The following is a 19,196-nucleotide window of genomic DNA, read 5'->3' on the forward strand; positions in this document are numbered from 1 at the left end:
AAGAAGAGAGAGAGAGAGAGAAGCAGAACACACAGAGAGAAGAAGAGAGAGAGAGAGAACAGCAGAATGCACAAAGAAGAGAGAAGCAGAACACACAGAGAGAAGAAGAGAGAGAGAGAGAGAAGCAGAACACACACAGAGAAGAAGAGAGAGAGAACAGCAGAATGCACAAAGAGAGAGAGAAGCAGAACACACAGAGAGAAGAAGAGAGAGAGAGAGAAAGCAGAACACACAGAGAGAAGAAGAGAGAGAGAGAGAGAATGCACAAAGAAGAGAGAAGCAGAACACACAGAGAGAAGAAGGGAGAGAGAGAGAGAGAGAAGCAGAACACACAGAGAAGAAGAGAGAGAGAGAGAGAGAGAGAGAGAGAGAGAACAGCAGAACACACAGAGAAGAAGAGAGAGAGAGAGAGAGAGAGAGAGAGAGAGAGAGAGATAACAGCAGAACACAGAGAGAGAGAGAGAGAGGCAGTCAGGCTGAGGTCTCCAAAGCTGATGTTTAATTTCTGTATTAATGTTAAGCACCAGATATAGTGCTGATGTGTATGTTATATCACGTGTATCATTACTGTCATCATTGGACAGTTCCCTCTTTTAGGGATCATGAATGAGGATGTACTGTATGAATGCTAACTGACTCCATACTCACTTGATATAGGGGGAGGGGGAGGGCCTGGTAGAGTTGTGTATGGAGACGGTGCAAAAGGTTTGATACTGAAAGAGAATGATTATCACACACAGTTGAGGAGTCAAACTTTTCAGTTTTCATCCAGCTGTGTTTATTCCACATATTTCCAAAAGTGAAATTCCATGTGAAACCTGGTTATGCTAGTGGCATGTGGCTTTGGGCTTCATTGGCATGTCAGACAGACGTGGATCCACAGTATTATGACACGTTTCTCAACATAGGCATGTGTCTGTGGCTGCACCAGCTAGACGTAAGTCCACCTCTGCTTCACTCTGTCACCACTCTACACCATACATTTAGTGATGCTATTTACATACACTGATTGGTTGGTGGATTGATTATTTGATTGATGTTTCTCTGTGTGTGATTGTGGCACATCATTTCAGAGCGATGCTTAAGTGTGACACGTGAACGTACACAATGGGCCAAATCCTAACTTCAGGTACGCTTTTTGTGCAAGTCATGCATAGATGTCAATGGAAGATTTACTTTAATATTGGAGTGACAAACATGGATCTCAAGTTAGGTGCTGTCATAGACTAATGTAACATTATGCCCCCAGTTTGTCATGAAATCACCCTATCGTGTAACGTCTTTACATCCCAAATGGCCAGAACGGAACGACTTTGCAAACAACTTCATAGCATGTTTGGTCTTCTCTCTCTCAGACGTGAAGCTGGTTGTGCCCTGGTCGTAAAGTTAGTGCAGGAGCAGGACAAATACTGAAGCAGAGTTAGTGCTGCCTTGTGCTACAGCTGGACTAGGAGGAAACTTACGCATAGCTGGTGCGGCCAAACCCAGGAGTCCTTCCCTGGTTGAGCTCTAGAATCAGCCTGATGTGCACAAATGCGATCCGTTAAACGTGCCAAAGAGAACCCGCCATTCCAATTCCAGTCACAAGTGTCAATCAAACAAACAAACAACCAATCAAACGAACAGTCCAAACACTTGAACCTGTCACTCAACAGATAGTAAACACAGTCATACTCACTCCTGAGAGGGGCCGGGTTGTCCTGGGATAGGGCCTGGCCAAAACTGGAAGGCAAATATAACAGAGTCGGTTTCACAGAGTTTCACAAAAGCTCTGTCCTCAAGTTATATATTCACAGGCTCATTTGGTCAAGCTTTACATGAAGTAGCTCAGGGACTGTACTGTACTCCCATAGCCTACATCAATTACTAGTACAACAATAATGTAAATACTGTCAATGCAGAGAAAAGGCAATCATTGCAACCCCAAACCCAGTGTAGAAGGGCTCACCCTGGCTTGCGGGGGGTAGGGAGAGTGGGGCAGTGGGGGTAGCTGGCTCTTGATCAGGCTCGGAGACACAATCTGAGCAGACGACAACGCTGCCATGTTCTGGAGGGCCTTGTCTTTAGATGCCTGGTCCTGTTGACAAGGAGGGGGAAGTGAGGGAGATGCACCACTAGAGAGCAGTCTAACACCTAGTATACACTGACCTGGTTGACATAACTATTAGGCTACTCACAGTGCCCCGAGAGGAACACAGTTGGTTCAATAGTTTAAAAAACAACAACAGTTACAACAATTACTACTAGCTATCACTACTATATTTATACTGTAAATATAACATTATCTGATCTTCTTATGTACTCCCATTAGGATCTCTAGTAAACAAACAGTCAATCTAATAAATAAATAAAACATCTGAGTCTTAACTTCAACTACGTTTGGAGTACTAGTAGGCTACAATAATGAAAAAGAAGACGTGAAGAGAACATGATTAATTCATCGAAGCAGATCAAAAAGATTTTAAGCCACATAATCAAAGAGAACATTCCAGGAGTCACATGATTGTAATTAGTAGAGACCTTGAAGGAAATGCCTCCTGCAGGAAGACAGACTGTCTGTGAGAAACCGTGGTTGACACAACCACTCTTATTATAGAAAAAGACAGTAAAATAGAACAAAAAGTTCCTCTTGTTTCAAAACAGAGAAACAGGACTCTTGATGAATATATACTGTAGGACTAATGGCCGCATTGGCCAGTACACTGCACTGTATGTGGTCAGATAACAATTGGAATGAATGTGATTTGTCTGGAACGTTCTGCTGATTGTAATGGTCAGAGATAGAAAAGCAAAGCGTAGATGGTTATGGTTAAGCTTGGCATGTTGGTACCTGGCCAATCAAGAGCATTCAACCTTACTGTATGTCTACCAGCAACAAAACAATACTGAAACATCAGAAACAACACTGTGTGTGCCTCATCACACTTGAACCAGTATCTTTACCCTCATAGCAATATTGCAATCATATTGTCATTGTACAAAGCAGAGTAAGAGAGAAAAGTGAAGTATCTCTAAATGCCAACACCTTGGTGTATTCTCATCACTGTGCAACTATGTGACATTTCGTAGAAGGAAACAAGATATCCTACATTTGCCTTGTTGGTAGTATTACTTCACGTCTTGAAATAGGAAAGACATGTACCTGTAGAAGCAGCAGAAATCTGACCTAAAGAATCTCCAAATGCCAAATCCTTACTGTAAACAAAGTCAAATGAAAGTACCAAAACACAGCGAGTGCACTGTGTGAAACTGGTAGCAGTGATTTACTGAGCCACAACTGACTATAGACTCTGACCAGGTAGAGGAACACAGGCAACGTTTATGTTTCTCTACAGTATCACAATGTGACGATTCTTGCACTAAATAGTGTTAGTGCAGCCCTAGGTTAAGTAGTACCGTACATATTGGTAGTGGATGGGGTCATATCTTGGAGATGCTCAATCAGATTGTGATATCGGTCCTTCAAAGTATTGATGAGAAAAAGTGTCTGGTTTTGCATCCACATTCTACCATGCCTCAACATCCTCTTGGATTACAATTTTTATCAATAATATCCTATGGACATGGAAGCATTTTGCTACACCCGCAATAACATCTGCTAAATATGTGTTCATGTTTGCTGTTGCAGACTTATTTTTGTACGTAGCATACACTAAACAAGTGTTACAGAGAAGTGTGTCCTCAGAGAAGCAGAACCACCCTGCAAAAACATGATAATCAATGATTATCATGATCAGGTACGATGCACAGCAATGTGGTTCCAAGCACACACATTTCCTATGGCTAAGATCTGCTTTATTATAGGATAGCAGTGAGGTTGGGTTGCCATGCCAGCAGAGGGCATTAGCAGAGTGGACAATCCACTGGCACCGCCAAGCAGGGGGGAAGCAAATCGTAAAAGTCAAATCCACTTACCAAATTCATGGCCTGAATCAAAGGAAAGAGAAACCATTAGTATACACATCTAAAGGCATATAATTCTGGGGATATTGTGATAAACTATGGGTTTGCTAATAGGCTGTGTCAGTACAAACTAAAAACATCAATAATGAAAAAGATCTAGATGTACTGTAGGCCACTAGGATGTTGACATAAAATGTATGTTCTTATCCCTGAAGAAAAGTTAACACTAACTGAAAGACAGCAGGTATAATTCATAATATAGATAGAGTTAGGTAACTAACTGAAAGACAACAGGTATAATTCATTATAGAGATAGAGATAGGTAACTAACTGAAAGACAGCAGGTATAATTCATAATATAGATAGAGTTAGGTAACTAACTGAAAGACAACAGGTATAATTCATTATAGAGATAGAGTTAGGTAACTAACTGAAAGACAGCAGGTATAATTCATAATATAGATAGAGTTAGGTAACTAACTGAAAGACAACAGGTATAATTCATTATAGAGATAGAGATAGGTAACTAACTGAAAGACAGCAGGTATAATTCATAATATAGATAGAGTTAGGTAACTAACTGAAAGACAACAGGTATAATTCATTATAGAGATAGAGATAGGTAACTAACTGAAAGACAACAGGTATAATTCATTATAGAGATAGAGTTAGGTAACTAACTGAAAGACAACAGGTATAATTCATTATAGTGATACAAGGTATAATACATTATGATGCACACATAAATGTATTGCAAGACTTTATAATGACTGAGTATCATCTCCTTTTGAGCCTGTTGGAAAAACTGTCATATACAAAGGCAGGACATATAGTGTTTTATTATTAACTCATTCTAAGGATAATGCATTAAATCTGTTTGCTCTAAGCCAGGGTGTTAAACATATGACAGGTGGGCTGCATATGATCAGCAAAATGAATACTAAAGCAAGAGCAGAATGCTAAACTAACTACAGTGCCTTGCGAAAGTATTCGGCCCCCTTGAACTTTGAGACCTTTTGACACATTTCAGGCTTCAAACATAAAGATATAAAACTGTATTTTTTTGTGAAGAATCAACAACAAGTGGGACACAATCATGAAGTGGAACGACATTTATTGGATATGTCAAACTTTTTTAACAAATCAAAAACTGAAAAATTGGGCGTGCAAAATTATTCAGCCCCTTTACTTTCAGTGCAGCAAACTCTCTCCAGAAGTTCAGTGAGGATCTCTGAATAATCCAATGTTGACCTAAATGACTAATGATGATAAATACAATCCACCTGTGTGTAATCAAGTCTCTGTATAATGCACCTGCACTGTGATAGTCTCAGAGGTCCGTTAAAAGCGCAGAGAGCATCATGAAGAACAAGGAACACACCAGGCAGGTCCGAGATACTGTTGTGAAGAAGTTTAAAGCCGGATTTGGATACAAAAAGATTTCCCAAGCTTTAAACATCCCAAGGAGCACTGTGCAAGTGATAATATTGAAATGGAAGGAGTATCAGACCACTGCAAATCTACCAAGACCTGGCCGTCCCTCTAAACTTTCAGCTCATACAAGGAGAAGACTGATCAGAGATGCAGCCAAGAGGCCCATGATCACTCTGGATGAACTGCAGAGATCTACAGCTGAGGTGGGAGACTCTGTCCATAGGACAACAATCAGTCGTATATTGCACAAATCTGGCCTTTATGGAAGAGTGGCAAGAAGAAAGCCATTTCTTAAAGATATCCATAAAAAGTGTTGTTTAAAGTTTGCCACAAGCCACCTGGGAGACACACCAAACATGTGGAAGAAGGTGCTCTGGTCAGATGAAACCAAAATTGAACTTTTTGGCAACAATGCAAAACGTTATGTTTGGCGTAAAAGCAACACAGCTCATCACCCTGAACACACCATCCCCACTGTCAAACATGGTGGTGGCAGCATCATGGTTTGGGCCTGCTTTTCTTCAGCAGGGATAGGGAAGATGGTTAAAATTGATGGGAAGATGGATGGAGCCAAATACAGGACCATTCTGGAAGAAAACCTGATGGAGTCTGCAAAAGACCTGAGATTTGTCTTCCAAAAAGACAATGATCCAAAACATAAAGCAAAATCTACAATGGAATGGTTCAAAAATAAACATATCCAGGTGTTAGAATGGCCAAGTCAAAGTCCAGACCTGAATCCAATCGAGAATCTGTGGAAAGAAATGAAATTTGCTGTTCACAAATGCTCTCCATCCAACCTCACTGAGCTCGAGCTGTTTTGCAAGGAGGAATGGGAAAAAAATTCAGTCTCTCGATGTGCAAAACTGATAGAGACATACCCCAAGCGACTTACAGCTGTAATCGCAGCAAAAGGTGGCGCTACAAAGTATTAACTTAAGGGGGCTGAATAATTTTGCACGCCCAATTTTTCAGTTTTTGATTTGTTAAAAAAGTTTGAAATATCCAATAAATGTCGTTCCACTTCATGATTGTGTCCCACTTGTTGTTGATTCTTCACAAAAAAATACAGTTTTATATCTTTATGTTTGAAGCCTGAAATGTGGCAAAAGGTCGCAAAGTTCAAGGGGGCCGAATACTTTCGCAAGGCACTGTATAACATCTCTTATGTAGTTATATCTTAATACTCCATAAGGAGCCCTGATGTAAAGAAATGGGAGCTGAATTTATCTGGGACAGGAACTACGCAATGGACAATAATGTAGGGAAGGGTACAGTATTTCCCTCTCATTCAAATAAATGTCCAAACATTGAGGTGGTTACAATAATAGGTCTACTAGATACAGTCTACTAGAAAATAAATAGAGAAGTCTAAATAAAGAAGGTCCAATAAACTTCAATGAAGGTAGAGGGTGAACTACCAACTACATTTTGGGGAAATGATTTATACAGTATGCTAACTGACGGTAATATACACTTGAACACAATTTAACTGCACACAGGCACACTTTAACTGTACGCTGATTCACTTTGTGTTTGTAATTGTTTTGGGGTTGAGGGATTGAATGAAGATCTAAACTGGATGAGGATTAGTGTAACTGTAACACCTCTGCCTGCCATCCTCTGATGGAATGAAGACAAGTGGCATATGTTCATTATATATTCATATAAAAATATATATAGGACAATGACCCTAAGCAATGACCATATATATATTTGGGGCAAAAAAAGTATTTAGTCAGCCACCAATTGTTCAAGTTCTCCCACTTAAAAAGATGAGAGAGGCCTGTAATTTTCATCATCGGTACACTTCAACTATGACAGACAAAATGAGAAGAAAAATCCAGAAAATCACATTGTAGGATTTTTTATGAATTTATTTGCAAATTATGGTGGAAAATAAGTATTTGGTCAATAACAAAAGTTTATCTCAATACTTTGTTATATACCCTTCTGTCAGGGATTTCCTACTCTTCTTCCGAAGAGGAGAGGCGAAAAGGATCAGAGGACCAATATGCTGCGTGGTAAGTGTCCATGGTTCTTTTAATACGAAAATGTACACATGAACAACTGAATACAAAAAACAATAAACGTGGAATGAACGAAACCCAAAACACTACCGTGTGGTGAAAAACACAGACACGGAAAAAACACCCACAAACACACAGTGAAACCCAGGCTACCTAAGTATGATTCTCAATCAGAGACAACTACTGACACCTGCCTCTGATTGAGAACCATACTAGGCCGAAACAGAAAAACCCAAATCATAGAAAAACAAACATAGACTGCCCACCCCAACTCACGCCCTGACCATACTAAATAATGACAAAACACAGGAAATAAAGGTCAGAACGTGACACCTTCGTTGGCAATGACAGAGGTCAAACGTTTTCTGTAAGTCTTCACAAGGTTTTCACACACTGTTGCTGGTATTTTGGCCCATTCCTCCATGCAGATCTCCTCTAGAGCAGTGATGTTTTGGGGCTGTTGCTGGGCAACACGGACTTTCAACTCCCTCCAAAGATTTTCTATGGGGTTGAGATCTGGAGACTGGCTAGGCCACTCCAGAACCTTGAAATGCTTCTTACGAAGCCACACCTTCGTTGCCCGGGCGGTGTGTTTGGGATAATTGTCATGCTGAAAGACCCAGCCATGTTTCATCTTTAATGCCCTTGCTGATGGAAGGAGGTTTTCACTCAAAATCTCACGATACATGGCCCCATTCATTCTTTCCTTTACACGGATCAGTCATCCTGGTCCCTTTGCAGAAAAACAGCCCCAAAGCATGATGTTTCCACCCCCATGCTTCACAGTAGGTATGGTGTTCTTTGGATGCAACTCAGCATTCTTTGTCCTCCAAACATGACGAGTTGAGTGTTTACCAAAAAGTTATATTTTGGTTTCATCTGACCATATGACATTCTCCCAATCTTCTTCTGGATCATCCAAATGCTCTTTAGCAAACTTCAGATGGGCCTGGACATGTACTGCTTAAGCAGGGGGACACGTCTGGCACTGCAGGATTTGAGTCCCTGGCGGCGTAGTGTGTTACTGATGGTAGGCTTTGTTACTTTGGTCCCAGCTCTCTGCAGGTCATTCACTAGGTCCCCCCATGTGGTTCTGGGATTTTTGCTCACCATTCTTGTGATCATTTTGACCCCACGGGGTGAGATCTTGCGTGGAGCCCCAGATCGAGGGAGATTATCAGTGGTCTTGTATGTCTTCTAATAATTGTTCCCACAGTTGATTTCTTCAAACCAAGCTGCTTACCTATTGCAGATTCAGTCTTTCCAGCCTGGTGCAGGTCTACAATTTTGTTTCTGGTGTCCTTTGACAGCTCTTTGGTCTTGGCCATAGTGGAGTTTGGAGTGTGACTGTTTGAGGTTGTGGACAGGTGTCTTTTATACTGATAACAAGTTCAAACAGGTGCCATTAATACAGGTAACGAGTGGAGGACATAGGAGCCTCTTAAAGAAGAAGTTACAGGTCTGTGAGAGCCAGAAATCTTGCTTGTTTGTAGGTGACCAAATACTTATTTTCCACCATAATTTGCAAATAAATAAATTAAAAATCCTACAATGTGATTTTTCTGGATTTGTTTTTCTCATTTTGCCTGTCAAAGTTTAAGTGTACCTATGATGAAAATTACAGGCCTCTCTCATCTTTTTAAGTGGGAGAACTTGCACAATTGGTGGCTAACTAAATACTTTTTTGCCCCAAATATATATATATATATATATATATATATATATATATGCATTCGGGAAACTATTCAGACCCCTTGATTTTTTTCGTTACAGTCTTAATTTAAAATGTATTAAATAGTTTTTCCCCCTCATCAATCTACACACAATACCCTATAATGACAAAGCAAAAACAGGTTTATAGAAAATGTTGTCTTGGCTGTGTGCTTAGGGTCATTGTCCTGTTGGAAGGAGAACCTTCACCCCAGTCTGAGATCCTGAGCGCTCTGGAGCAGGTTTTCATCAAGGATCTCTCTGCACTTTGCTCTGTTCATCTTTCCCCTCTATCCTGACTAGACTCCCAGTCCCTGCCACTGAAAAACATCCCCACAGCATGATGCTGCCACCCCCATGCTTCAATGTAGGGATGGTGGCAGGTTTCCTCCAGACGTGACGCTTGGCATTCAGGTCAAAGATTTCAATCTTGGTCTCATCAGACCAGAGGATCTTGTTTCTCATTGTCTGACAGTCCTTTAAGTTTCTCCCATCTCCACAGAGGAACTCTGGAGCTCTGTCAGAGTGACCATCGGGTTCTTGGTCACCTCCCTGACCAAGGCCTTTCTCCCCTGATTGCTCAGTTTGGCCTGGCGGCCAGCTTTAGGAATAGTCTTGGTGATTCCAAACTTCTTCCATTTAAGAATGGAGGCCACTGTGTTCTTGGGGACCTTCAATGCTGCAGACATTTTTTGCATTCACACAATCCTGTCTCGGAGCTCTATGGACAATTCCTTCGACCCCATGGCGTGGTTTTTGCTCTGACATGCACTGTCAACTGTGGGCCTTTCTATAGACAGGTGTGTCTATATAATTCATGTACAATTAATTGTATTTACCACAGGTGGACTCCAATCAAGTTGTAGAAACTTCTCAAGGATGATCTATACCATCTAAGGATGATGATCAATGGAAACAGGATGCACCTGAGCTCAATTTCTCGTCTCATAGCAAAGGGTCTGAATACTTAGGTATTTCTGTTTAAAAAAAAATGTTTAACCTGTTTTAGCTTTGTCATTATGGGGTATTGTATGTAGACTGATGCGGAAAATGCTAATTTAATCCATTTTAGAATAACGCTGTATGTAGCGTGATGTGGAAAAGGTCAAAGGGTCTGAATACTTTCAGAATGCACTGTATATGTATATATATTCTGCTGAATATAAGCAGAAGGAGCATGATGAGGAATAGGGAACAATATTATCTGGAAATAGTAGAAGTATAGCAGAAGTATACAGGTACAGTAGGACACTTGTTCTAAGCATACTGCTATAGTAGTGTATAGAGTATGATGGTTTAATTCTAACATGTAGGTATTTGCATACGATTGGAGTAGTTAACTCTCATACAGAAGAACATTCAGAGATATCCAATGGAGATTGGGGTCAGAGCGGAGAGAAGGGTTGAAGGCAGAGGAAGATTTGAGGAAAGCCTATAGGCAGAAGCATGGCTGGCATAGGTACAGTAGGGACAGGCGTGCAGCTGTAGCGACAAGGCCATCATGCAGCAACACCGTTCACCACAGACAGATCATACTGCTCACAGCATTCCTCTAGGCTACACCGCAGGCTGAGTTACTATATACAGGATAAGCAGTATAATAAAGACAGCTCCTATAATGTAATTTCTTTACAGCTTTGTACAGTACTGTACTAAGCATTGGGATGTATTTCAGTGGTCAACAGATGACCATATTTTTTAGACTGTTGCGCCCTGTGCCGTGCATGCATGGTAGCTACTAGCTATAACTTGTTGCTCTAGTCTCTCCCAGACACGTTAGCCTACATGATGAGTCACACAGTGACCTCAAGCCAATACACCCCTATGCAGACTGGGGGTCTCCTACAGTACTATTTACCAGGGTTGGTATTTTCTAGTCACGGAGAACCTATCCATCTACGGCTGTAAGAAGAACTAAAGTACTAATTGGTTAGCGCAAAGCCAAGCCTTGACCAGCCCCGCCCAGCCCGCAGAGAAGCGCATACCTTCAGCTTTGACTGGATCTCGCGAGATTTTCTCCGGGCGAGAACCTGCAAATGGCTAGAAACCTGCAGAGAAGAAGAGCCAAGAGGAGGAGAGCCAAGAGAAGAAGAGAAAGGGAGACCGAGAGAGAGACGACAAGAGAGGCCGTAACCAAGGAGGAAAGAGAAGCCCAGTCACAGTTGGCAGGAGGCCTGTTCAGTAGCACCTACCTTGATACCTGCTTGGTATTCTCGAACTTTCTTCCGTGCTAACACCTGTATGTGACTAGATACCTAAAGGGGTGCGAGACAGTTATAAAAATCATAGAGTACACACACACACATGGACATACACATGGATAGAAACACATACTCACCAAACACACACACGGACATACACATGGATACAAGCACACACATACCAAACACACACACACACGGACATACACATGGATACAAGCACACACATACCAAACACACACACACACGGACATACACATGGATACAAGCACACAAATACCAAACACACACACACACATACGGACATACACATGGATACAAGCACACACACACACATGCACGCCCACACCAAACACAAACACAAACACACACAATATTATACAGCCCCTCAAACATTAATTAAATGTTTCACACACCACTACATTATTTGTATTTTTTTGTATCTTTGATTTGAGTTGGATGGTGTTACTTGTCTTCAGTACAAATAGAAAAGACAGACAAATGTAATTTCTACAAATTAACAGAATACTGACACAATTGGCTGAGCTGTTACTGCAATACACCTACAGTTGAAGTCAGAAGTTTACATACACCATAGCCGAATACATTTAAACTCAGTTTTTAACAATTCCTGACATTTAATCCGAGTAAAAATTCTGTGTCTTAGGTCAGTTAGGATCACCACTTTATTTTAAGAGTGTGAAATGTCAGAATAATAGTAGAGAGAATGATTTATTTCAGCTTTTATTTCTTTCATCACATTCCCAATGGGTCAGAAGTTTACATACACTCAAAAAGTATTTGGTAGCATGGCTTTTAAATTGTTTAACTTGGGTCAAACGTTTCGGGTAGCCTTCCACAATAAGTTGGGAGAGTTTTGGCCCATTCCTCCTGACAGAGCTGGTGTAACCGAGTCAGGTTTGTAGGCCTCCTTGCTCACACATGCTTTTTTAGTTCTGCCCACAAATTTTCTATAGGATTGAGGTCAGGGCTTTGCGATGTCCACTCCAATACCTGGACTTTGTTGTACTTAAGCCTTTTTGCCACAACTTTGGAAGTATGCTTGGGGGTCATTGTCCATTTGGAAGACCCATTTGCGACCAAGCTTTAACTTCCTGACTGATGTCTTGAGATGTTGCTTCTATATATCCACATAATTTTCCATCCTCATGATGCTATCTATGTTGTGAAGTGCACCAGTCCCTCCTGCAGCAAAGCACCCCCACAACATGATGCTGCCACCCCCGTGCTTCACGGTTAGGATGGTGTTCTTCGGCTTGCAAGCCTCCCTATTTTTCCTCCAAACATAACGATGGTCATTATGGCCAAACAGTCTATTTTTGTTTCATCAGACCAGAGGACATTTTACAAAAAGTACGATCTTTGTCCCCATGTGCAGTTGCAAACCGTAGTCTGGCTTTTTTTATGGCGGATTTGGAGCAGTGGCTTCTTCCTTGTTGAGCGGCCTTTCAGGTTATGCCGATATAGGACTCGTTTTACTGTGGATATAGATACTTTTGTACCTGTTTCCTCCAGAATCTTCACAAGGTCCTTGTGTTGCTGTTGTTCTGGGATTGAATTGCACTTTTTGCACCAAAGTACATTCATCTCCAGGAGACAGAACGCGTTTCCTTCCTGAGCAGTATGACGGCAGCGTGGTCCCATGGTGTTTATATTTGCGTACTATTGTTTGTACAGATTAATGTGATAACTTCAGGTGTTTGGAAATTGCTCCCATGGATGAACCAGACTTGTGGAGGTCTACAATGTTTTTCTGAGGTCTTGGTCAATCTGAGCTCAATTTATTTTGATTTTCCCATGATGTCAAGCAAAGAGGCACTGAGTTTGAAGGTAAGCCTTGAAATATATCCACAGGTACACCTCCAATTTACTCAAATGATTAGCCTATCAGAAGCTTCTAAAGCCATGACATCATTTTCGGGAATTTTCCAAACTGTTTAAAGGCACAGTCAATTTACTGTATGTAAACTTCTGACCTGCTGAAATCGTGATACAGGGAATTATAAGTGAAATAATCTGTCTGTAAACAATTGTTGGAAAAATTACTTGTGCCATGCACAAAGTAGATGTCCTAACCGATTTGCCAAAACTATAGTTTGTTAACATGACATTTTTGGAGTGGTTGAAAAACAAGTTTTAATGACTCCAAACTAAGTGTATGTAAACTTCCGACTTCAACTGTAGTTCCCATGTTCCAAATGTTACAGCTACAGGATATCTAATACGTCTTGTAGACTTTTCTATCTCAATGCCATCAGACTGTTAAACAGCCGTCACTAGCACAGAGAGGCTGCAGCCTACATACACAGACTTGAAATCATTTGCCACTTTAATAAATGGAACACTAGTCACTTTAAATAATGTCACTTTAATAATGTTTACATATCTTGCATTACTTATCTCATATGTATACTGTCTCATATGTATACTTATCTCATATCTATACTATCTACAGTATCTCAGTCTATGCCGCTCTGACATTGTCCGTCCATATGTTAATACATTCTTAATTCCATTCCTTTACTTAGATTTGTGTGTATTAGGTATTTGTTGTGAAATTGGCAGAGATGTTACTTGTTAGATATTACTGCACTGTCGGAACAAGAAGCACAAGCATTTCGCTATACCCGCAATAACATCTGCTAAACACGTGTAAGTGACAAATAACATTTGATTTAATTTGACTTCTAATAATAAATGTAGGTAAAATCGTTCAGGATATGAGTGTCTGCTAAATGACTTCAATGTAAATGTAATGTAAAATCAAGTCATTACAAAGTCTGAGTGGTAAAACATTTTAATCAACCCATTGCTGTAAAATAAAAAAGTATTGTTACCTGTTTTCTGGTACGGGTTTTGCCTGTCCTCAGCTTGATGTACCTGGCTATCAACTCATTACGACCTGGAACAGAGAGGTGAACAACACCATGAAGAATACAACCTGGAAACAAATCTCATTGACACATTTAGCAACCATACAGCTTTTCTATAGCTGGTACACAGATGATAAAAGAGTAGGCTCTGAACTATGGTCAGTTAAAAGCATTTTTCACCCAAAAGATTGTTCATATTTGGAAAGAAAAGGCTGATTCTAGATCTGTGTCTGTGAGCTACTTCTACGTTAACATGATTATCCAAAACAAACACACGGTGGAGCTAAAGGTCTGCCGGTAAATAGCTACAGGATCTCAACAGAATGCTAGGTGCCGCACACCGTCGACCTCCCAAAAGGTTCTTCTTTGGAACACACACATTACTCAACCTCTCAGTCAGTAGGCGAACATTTCTTTATATCACTGACCCTGGGACACCACTTCCAAAATGTTTTCAACAGGCGTATAAAACAACGACAACTGGCTAGTTCAGGAGCTTTGATTTCATTAGCTCGTCTGACACCTCCTGACTTTTAGCTCATGCGTCACATAATTACAGACACAGTACTTAAAAAAAATAGAAGGAACATGTTGTTCATTATGTAACATCTACACTTGACATTCTGCACGAACAGGTCGGGCAGAGAAGGGCCTTCTATTCTTGGCTTTAATGGCTTTATCTCAGACAGATGACAGGGGCTTTAAAGGGGTTACTTTTCTCTGAATGCAACTTATCTGAACATTTTTCAAAAGAGAGCAACCAAACAGTGGAATCTATCAATGCTCAAAGTGATTAGTATTTTCCAGGGTTGTTAGGTCAAGTTTGTTGGATTTTCCAGGTACAGTTTGTGTTTCTTTGTACGAGGTAGGGAGGTCTGCATCTCAAAAATCTCATTTTAACATTTGCTGACTAGTAAGAGAAATGATAGGAAGTTACCCCAAGAGGATCGGTGTGAATGTGCATCAGTATATATCTGTGTTTATGTGAAAGAAGGAGATAAATAAATAGAGGGAGAAAAAGAGAGCGAAAGAAAGGGAGAAAGAGAGACAACAGTATCATGAATAATGACCTAAACTCCCCCACAAACCAGCCACCCGCTCATGGCACTCTCTCTAAAACACATACACACACACACGTTTGTTTTACTATCCTTGTGGGCACCAAACAATTTGTGACTGACTGCCTTGATTCAGTCTCATGTAGCAACATTTGAAATTGTTTATTTTTTATTTGTTTTACTTTTGATAAAAGCAGAGACTCAGAGCTACTAAATTCTATATCATACACTGCATTTGAGGAACAATGGGAAAGTAATTCTGCTTTGAAAGTTGATAAACTTGTAACCACACTTTAAAGAAAATGGCCTTTGAATATTTTGGTAGACCTACTGGAGAGCTTTTCTTTGTCTACACACATTCAGCATCGTTCACACACTCTTTTTTATTTTATTTTTATTTATCCGTTATTTTACCAGGTAAGTTGACTGAGAACACGTTCTCATTTGCAGCAACGACCTGGGGAATAGTTACAGGGGAGAGGAGGGGGATGAATGAGCCAATTGTAAACTGGGGATTATTAGTTGACCGTGATGGTTTGAGGGCCAGATTGGGAATTTAGCCAGGACACCGGGGTTAACACCCCTACTCTTACGATAAGTGCCATGGGATCTTTAATGATCTCAGAGAGTCAGGACACCCATTTAACATCCCATCCGAAAGACGGAACACTACACAGGGCAGTGTCCCCAATCACTGCCCTGGGGCATTGTGATATATTTTTTAGACCAGAGGAAAGAGTGCCTCCTACTGGCCCTCCAACACCACTTCCAGCAGCATCAATCCAGGGACTGACCAGGACCAACCCTGCTTAGCTTCAGAAGCAAACCAGCAGTGGTATGCAGGGTGGTATGCTGCTAAGCTTTAGGTCCACCAATCTCTTTAAGGGTTGATCCGAGCGTTCTGTCCTAAAAACAGCAGCCAAAAACCCAAGCTATCTGGCTAACAGTTGTCGCAGTGACATTCTATTAAAATGGACACTTGCCTAGTGGAGTCTTTTGTTAAGACATGTAGCTAGCTAGCTAAACAATTAACCATAATCACAACGTTACTACACTGTATGAATGTGCAGGTAGCTAACCAACCAGGTTCAATGTTAGCTAGCTAACAATAGGCTATAACAAGCAAATGGTTCTGAGATACGAATAATAAGTTCATACACGTAACGTTTGCTTGCGACCCAGCCAGATAACTTTAACAGTACACTTGAACTTGAAATGAAAACCACTTTGTCAAAATTAGAAATGTGTAATACCTAAAAAAAATGTAGCTAGCGAGACTATCTTACCCGTATTCATGGTTGGATGCTTCTCCCTGTCACGGATGCTATGGTTGCCCTTAGTTCGAAGATGTAATCCGGAGACAGGTGTTTTCTCCATCTCCTTAGCTATCATACTCTAATTCCACTGATTTCAAAACTTGGTCCTCCAGAAAGTGGAGAGCAACACTTATGCAGTTCTACTAAGCAATATATATATATTTTTAAAGCATCGTTAGACAGGATTACCTACACATGCTAACCAGCTCAAATAGACAGAATTATATTCGTATTTACAGATGACATACAAGTTTGTTATTCACAATGACGGCCAACCCCAGCCAAACCCTCCCCTAACCCGAACAACACTGGGCCAATTGTGCACCACACTATGAGACTCTGGATTACAGCCAGATGTGATACAGCCCAGGATCAAACCAGGGTCAGTAGTGACACCTCCTGCACTGTGATGCAGTGCCTTAACCGCTGTGCCACTCGGGAGCCCGAAAGGAACATGAAAGTTCACATGTTCTGCCAAAAAACACATTGTTATCAAAATAAAATAAAAATACTTTCAAACTGCTCTCATGTGAAGTAGTGACCCGCGACATACGCCTAGTTTCCTGAAACAGGTCACGTTTATTCCCATTCAAAATCATTTTATCCCTAACCCCTAACCTAAACCCCTAACTCCTAATCCTAATTGTAACCCTAACCCTAAACCTATCCCCAAAGCCTGAAATGGCCTTTTTCCTTGTGAGGACCAGCGAAATGCCCACACTTGTCCGAATGTTCCTTGTTTTGGATTTCTGGTATCCACAATGATAGTAAAACAAAACAAAACACACACACACACACACACACACACACACACACACACACACAGTCCAAGTTACGGACAAAGGATAGCCAAAGCTTTACATTATTGCAAACCCATGTTGAAAAAAGCCCTGTGACAGGCCAAGCCAACTGACTTCAGACAGCACCTCAGACACAATGACAGGAGAAAAGCTGACAATATGCCTTTTTCCTTGGTCCTTGGCCTGCTTTAGGCTCTGCTCTGCTTGGTGTAATTAACATAAAAGTACTACATGTTAGGAGATGAGTGCTGGCAGGACTTGAGCCCCCTCTCTCTCTCTCTCCTTTTGTTCTCTCTCTTCCCCTGTCTATCTCTCTCTCCCTCATCTATCTCTCTCTCTCTCTCTCTCTCTCCCCCTATCGATCGGTCTCTTTCTCTCTCTCTACTGAGATGAGCTGCTTGGCCAGCCGATACTGAACTGAAGCAGCCAGTCAGTCAGCCAGCCGGCCCCTCCCCCTGGATTAGGAGGGACACACCCGCCCCAGCGCCTCCACATTCCTAGCATTCCTCCCAGCCTGTCACATCTGTGCTAGCCAGTCTGATTGGCCAGGTCCCTACTAGCGCAGCCGGTGCGGACTGCGGACACACACATGCACACACTGCTAAGCAAGGGTTAACTGGCTGGGGTGGAGGTTGAGGGTGGGGTGAGGGGTTGGGGGTGAGAGGTACGGGGTCAAGGGTCAGGGGTTGAGGAGGGAGGATTTAAAAAATATACACTGCTCAAAAAAATAAAGGGAACACTTAAAACAACACAATGTAAATCCAAGTCAATCACACTTCTGTGAAATCAAACTGTCCACTTAGGAAGCAACACTGATTGACAATAAATTTCACATGCTGTTGTGCAAATGGAATAGACAACACGTGGAAATTATAGGCAATTAGCAAGACACTCCCCAATAAAGGAGTGGTTCTGCAGGTGGTAACCACAGACCACTTCTCAGTTCCTATGCTTCCTGGCTGATGTTTTGGTCACTTTTGAACGCTGGCGGTGCTTTCACTCTAGTGGTAGCATGAGACGGAGTCTACAACCCACACAAATGGCTCAGGTAGTGCAGCTCATCCAGGATGGAACATCAATGCAATATGTGGCAAGAAGGTTTGCTGTGTCTGTCAACGTAGTGTCCAGAGCATGGAGACCAGGAGACAGGCCAGTACATCAGGAGACATGGAGGAGGCCGTAGGAGGGCAACAACCCAGCAGCAGGACCGCTACCGCCGCCTTTGTGCAAGGAGGAGCAGGAGGAGCACTGCCAGAGCCCTGCAAAATGACCTCCAGCAGGCCACAAATGTGCATGTGTCTGCTCAAACAGTCAGAAACAGACTCCATGAGGGTGGTATGAGGGCCGAACGTCCATAGGTGGGGGTTGTGCTTACAGCCCAACACCGTGCAGGACGTTTGGCATTTGCCAGAGAACACCAAGATTGGCAAATTCGCCACTGGCGCCCTGTGCTCTTCACAGGTCTGGCGCCCAGGTCTGGCGCACTGGCGCCCTGTGCTCTTCACAGATGAAAGCAGGTTCACACTGGGCATGTGACAGACGTGACAGAGTCTGGAGACGCCGTGGAGAATGTTCTGCTGCCTGCAACATCCTCCAGCATGACCGGTTTGGCGGTGGGTCAGTCATGGTGTGGGGTGGCATTTCTTTGGGGGGCCGCACAGCTCTCCATGTGCTCGCCAGAGGTAGCCTGACTGCCATTAGGTACCGAGATGAGATTCTCAGACCCCTTGTGTGACCATATGCTGGTGCGGTTGGCCCTGGGTTCCTCCTAATGCAAGACAATGCTAGACCTCATGTGGCTGGAGTGTGTCAGCAGTTCCTGCAAGAGGAAGGCATTGATGCTATAGACT

The 19,196-nt window shown here is 41.9% G+C and overlaps 1 protein-coding gene across 8 annotated transcripts in view; it reads right to left on the reverse strand.

Annotated features, from left to right (window-relative positions):
- LOC112221339 (transcriptional enhancer factor TEF-5) overlaps positions 1-19,196 on the reverse strand; it is an 81,588-nt gene that overhangs the window by 9,210 nt on the left and 53,182 nt on the right. For 3 of the 8 annotated variants that reach the window (XR_002949012.2, XM_024383497.2, XM_024383524.2), the window contains 7 exons: positions 14,137-14,201; positions 11,270-11,332; positions 3,916-3,927; positions 1,949-2,077; positions 1,679-1,722; positions 1,464-1,520; positions 649-713 (listed from right to left, as the gene is read on the reverse strand). Coding sequence is in view for 7 of the 8 variants with exons in the window: in XM_024383497.2 (XP_024239265.1) it covers positions 649-713; positions 1,464-1,520; positions 1,679-1,722; positions 1,949-2,077; positions 3,916-3,927; positions 11,270-11,332; positions 14,137-14,201 (435 nt within the window). In the remaining variant the exon portion in view is untranslated. Of the gene's footprint in view, positions 1-648; positions 714-1,463; positions 1,521-1,678; positions 1,723-1,948; positions 2,078-3,915; positions 3,928-11,062; positions 11,126-11,269; positions 11,333-14,136; positions 14,202-19,196 lie in introns of all 8 variants that reach the window. The other 5 variants (XM_024383502.2, XM_042330733.1, XM_024383510.2 and 2 more) reach the window with 4 other exon arrangements.

Source organism: Oncorhynchus tshawytscha, linkage group LG02 (assembly GCF_018296145.1).
Source record: "Oncorhynchus tshawytscha isolate Ot180627B linkage group LG02, Otsh_v2.0, whole genome shotgun sequence".
NCBI lineage: Eukaryota > Metazoa > Chordata > Actinopteri > Salmoniformes > Salmonidae > Oncorhynchus > Oncorhynchus tshawytscha.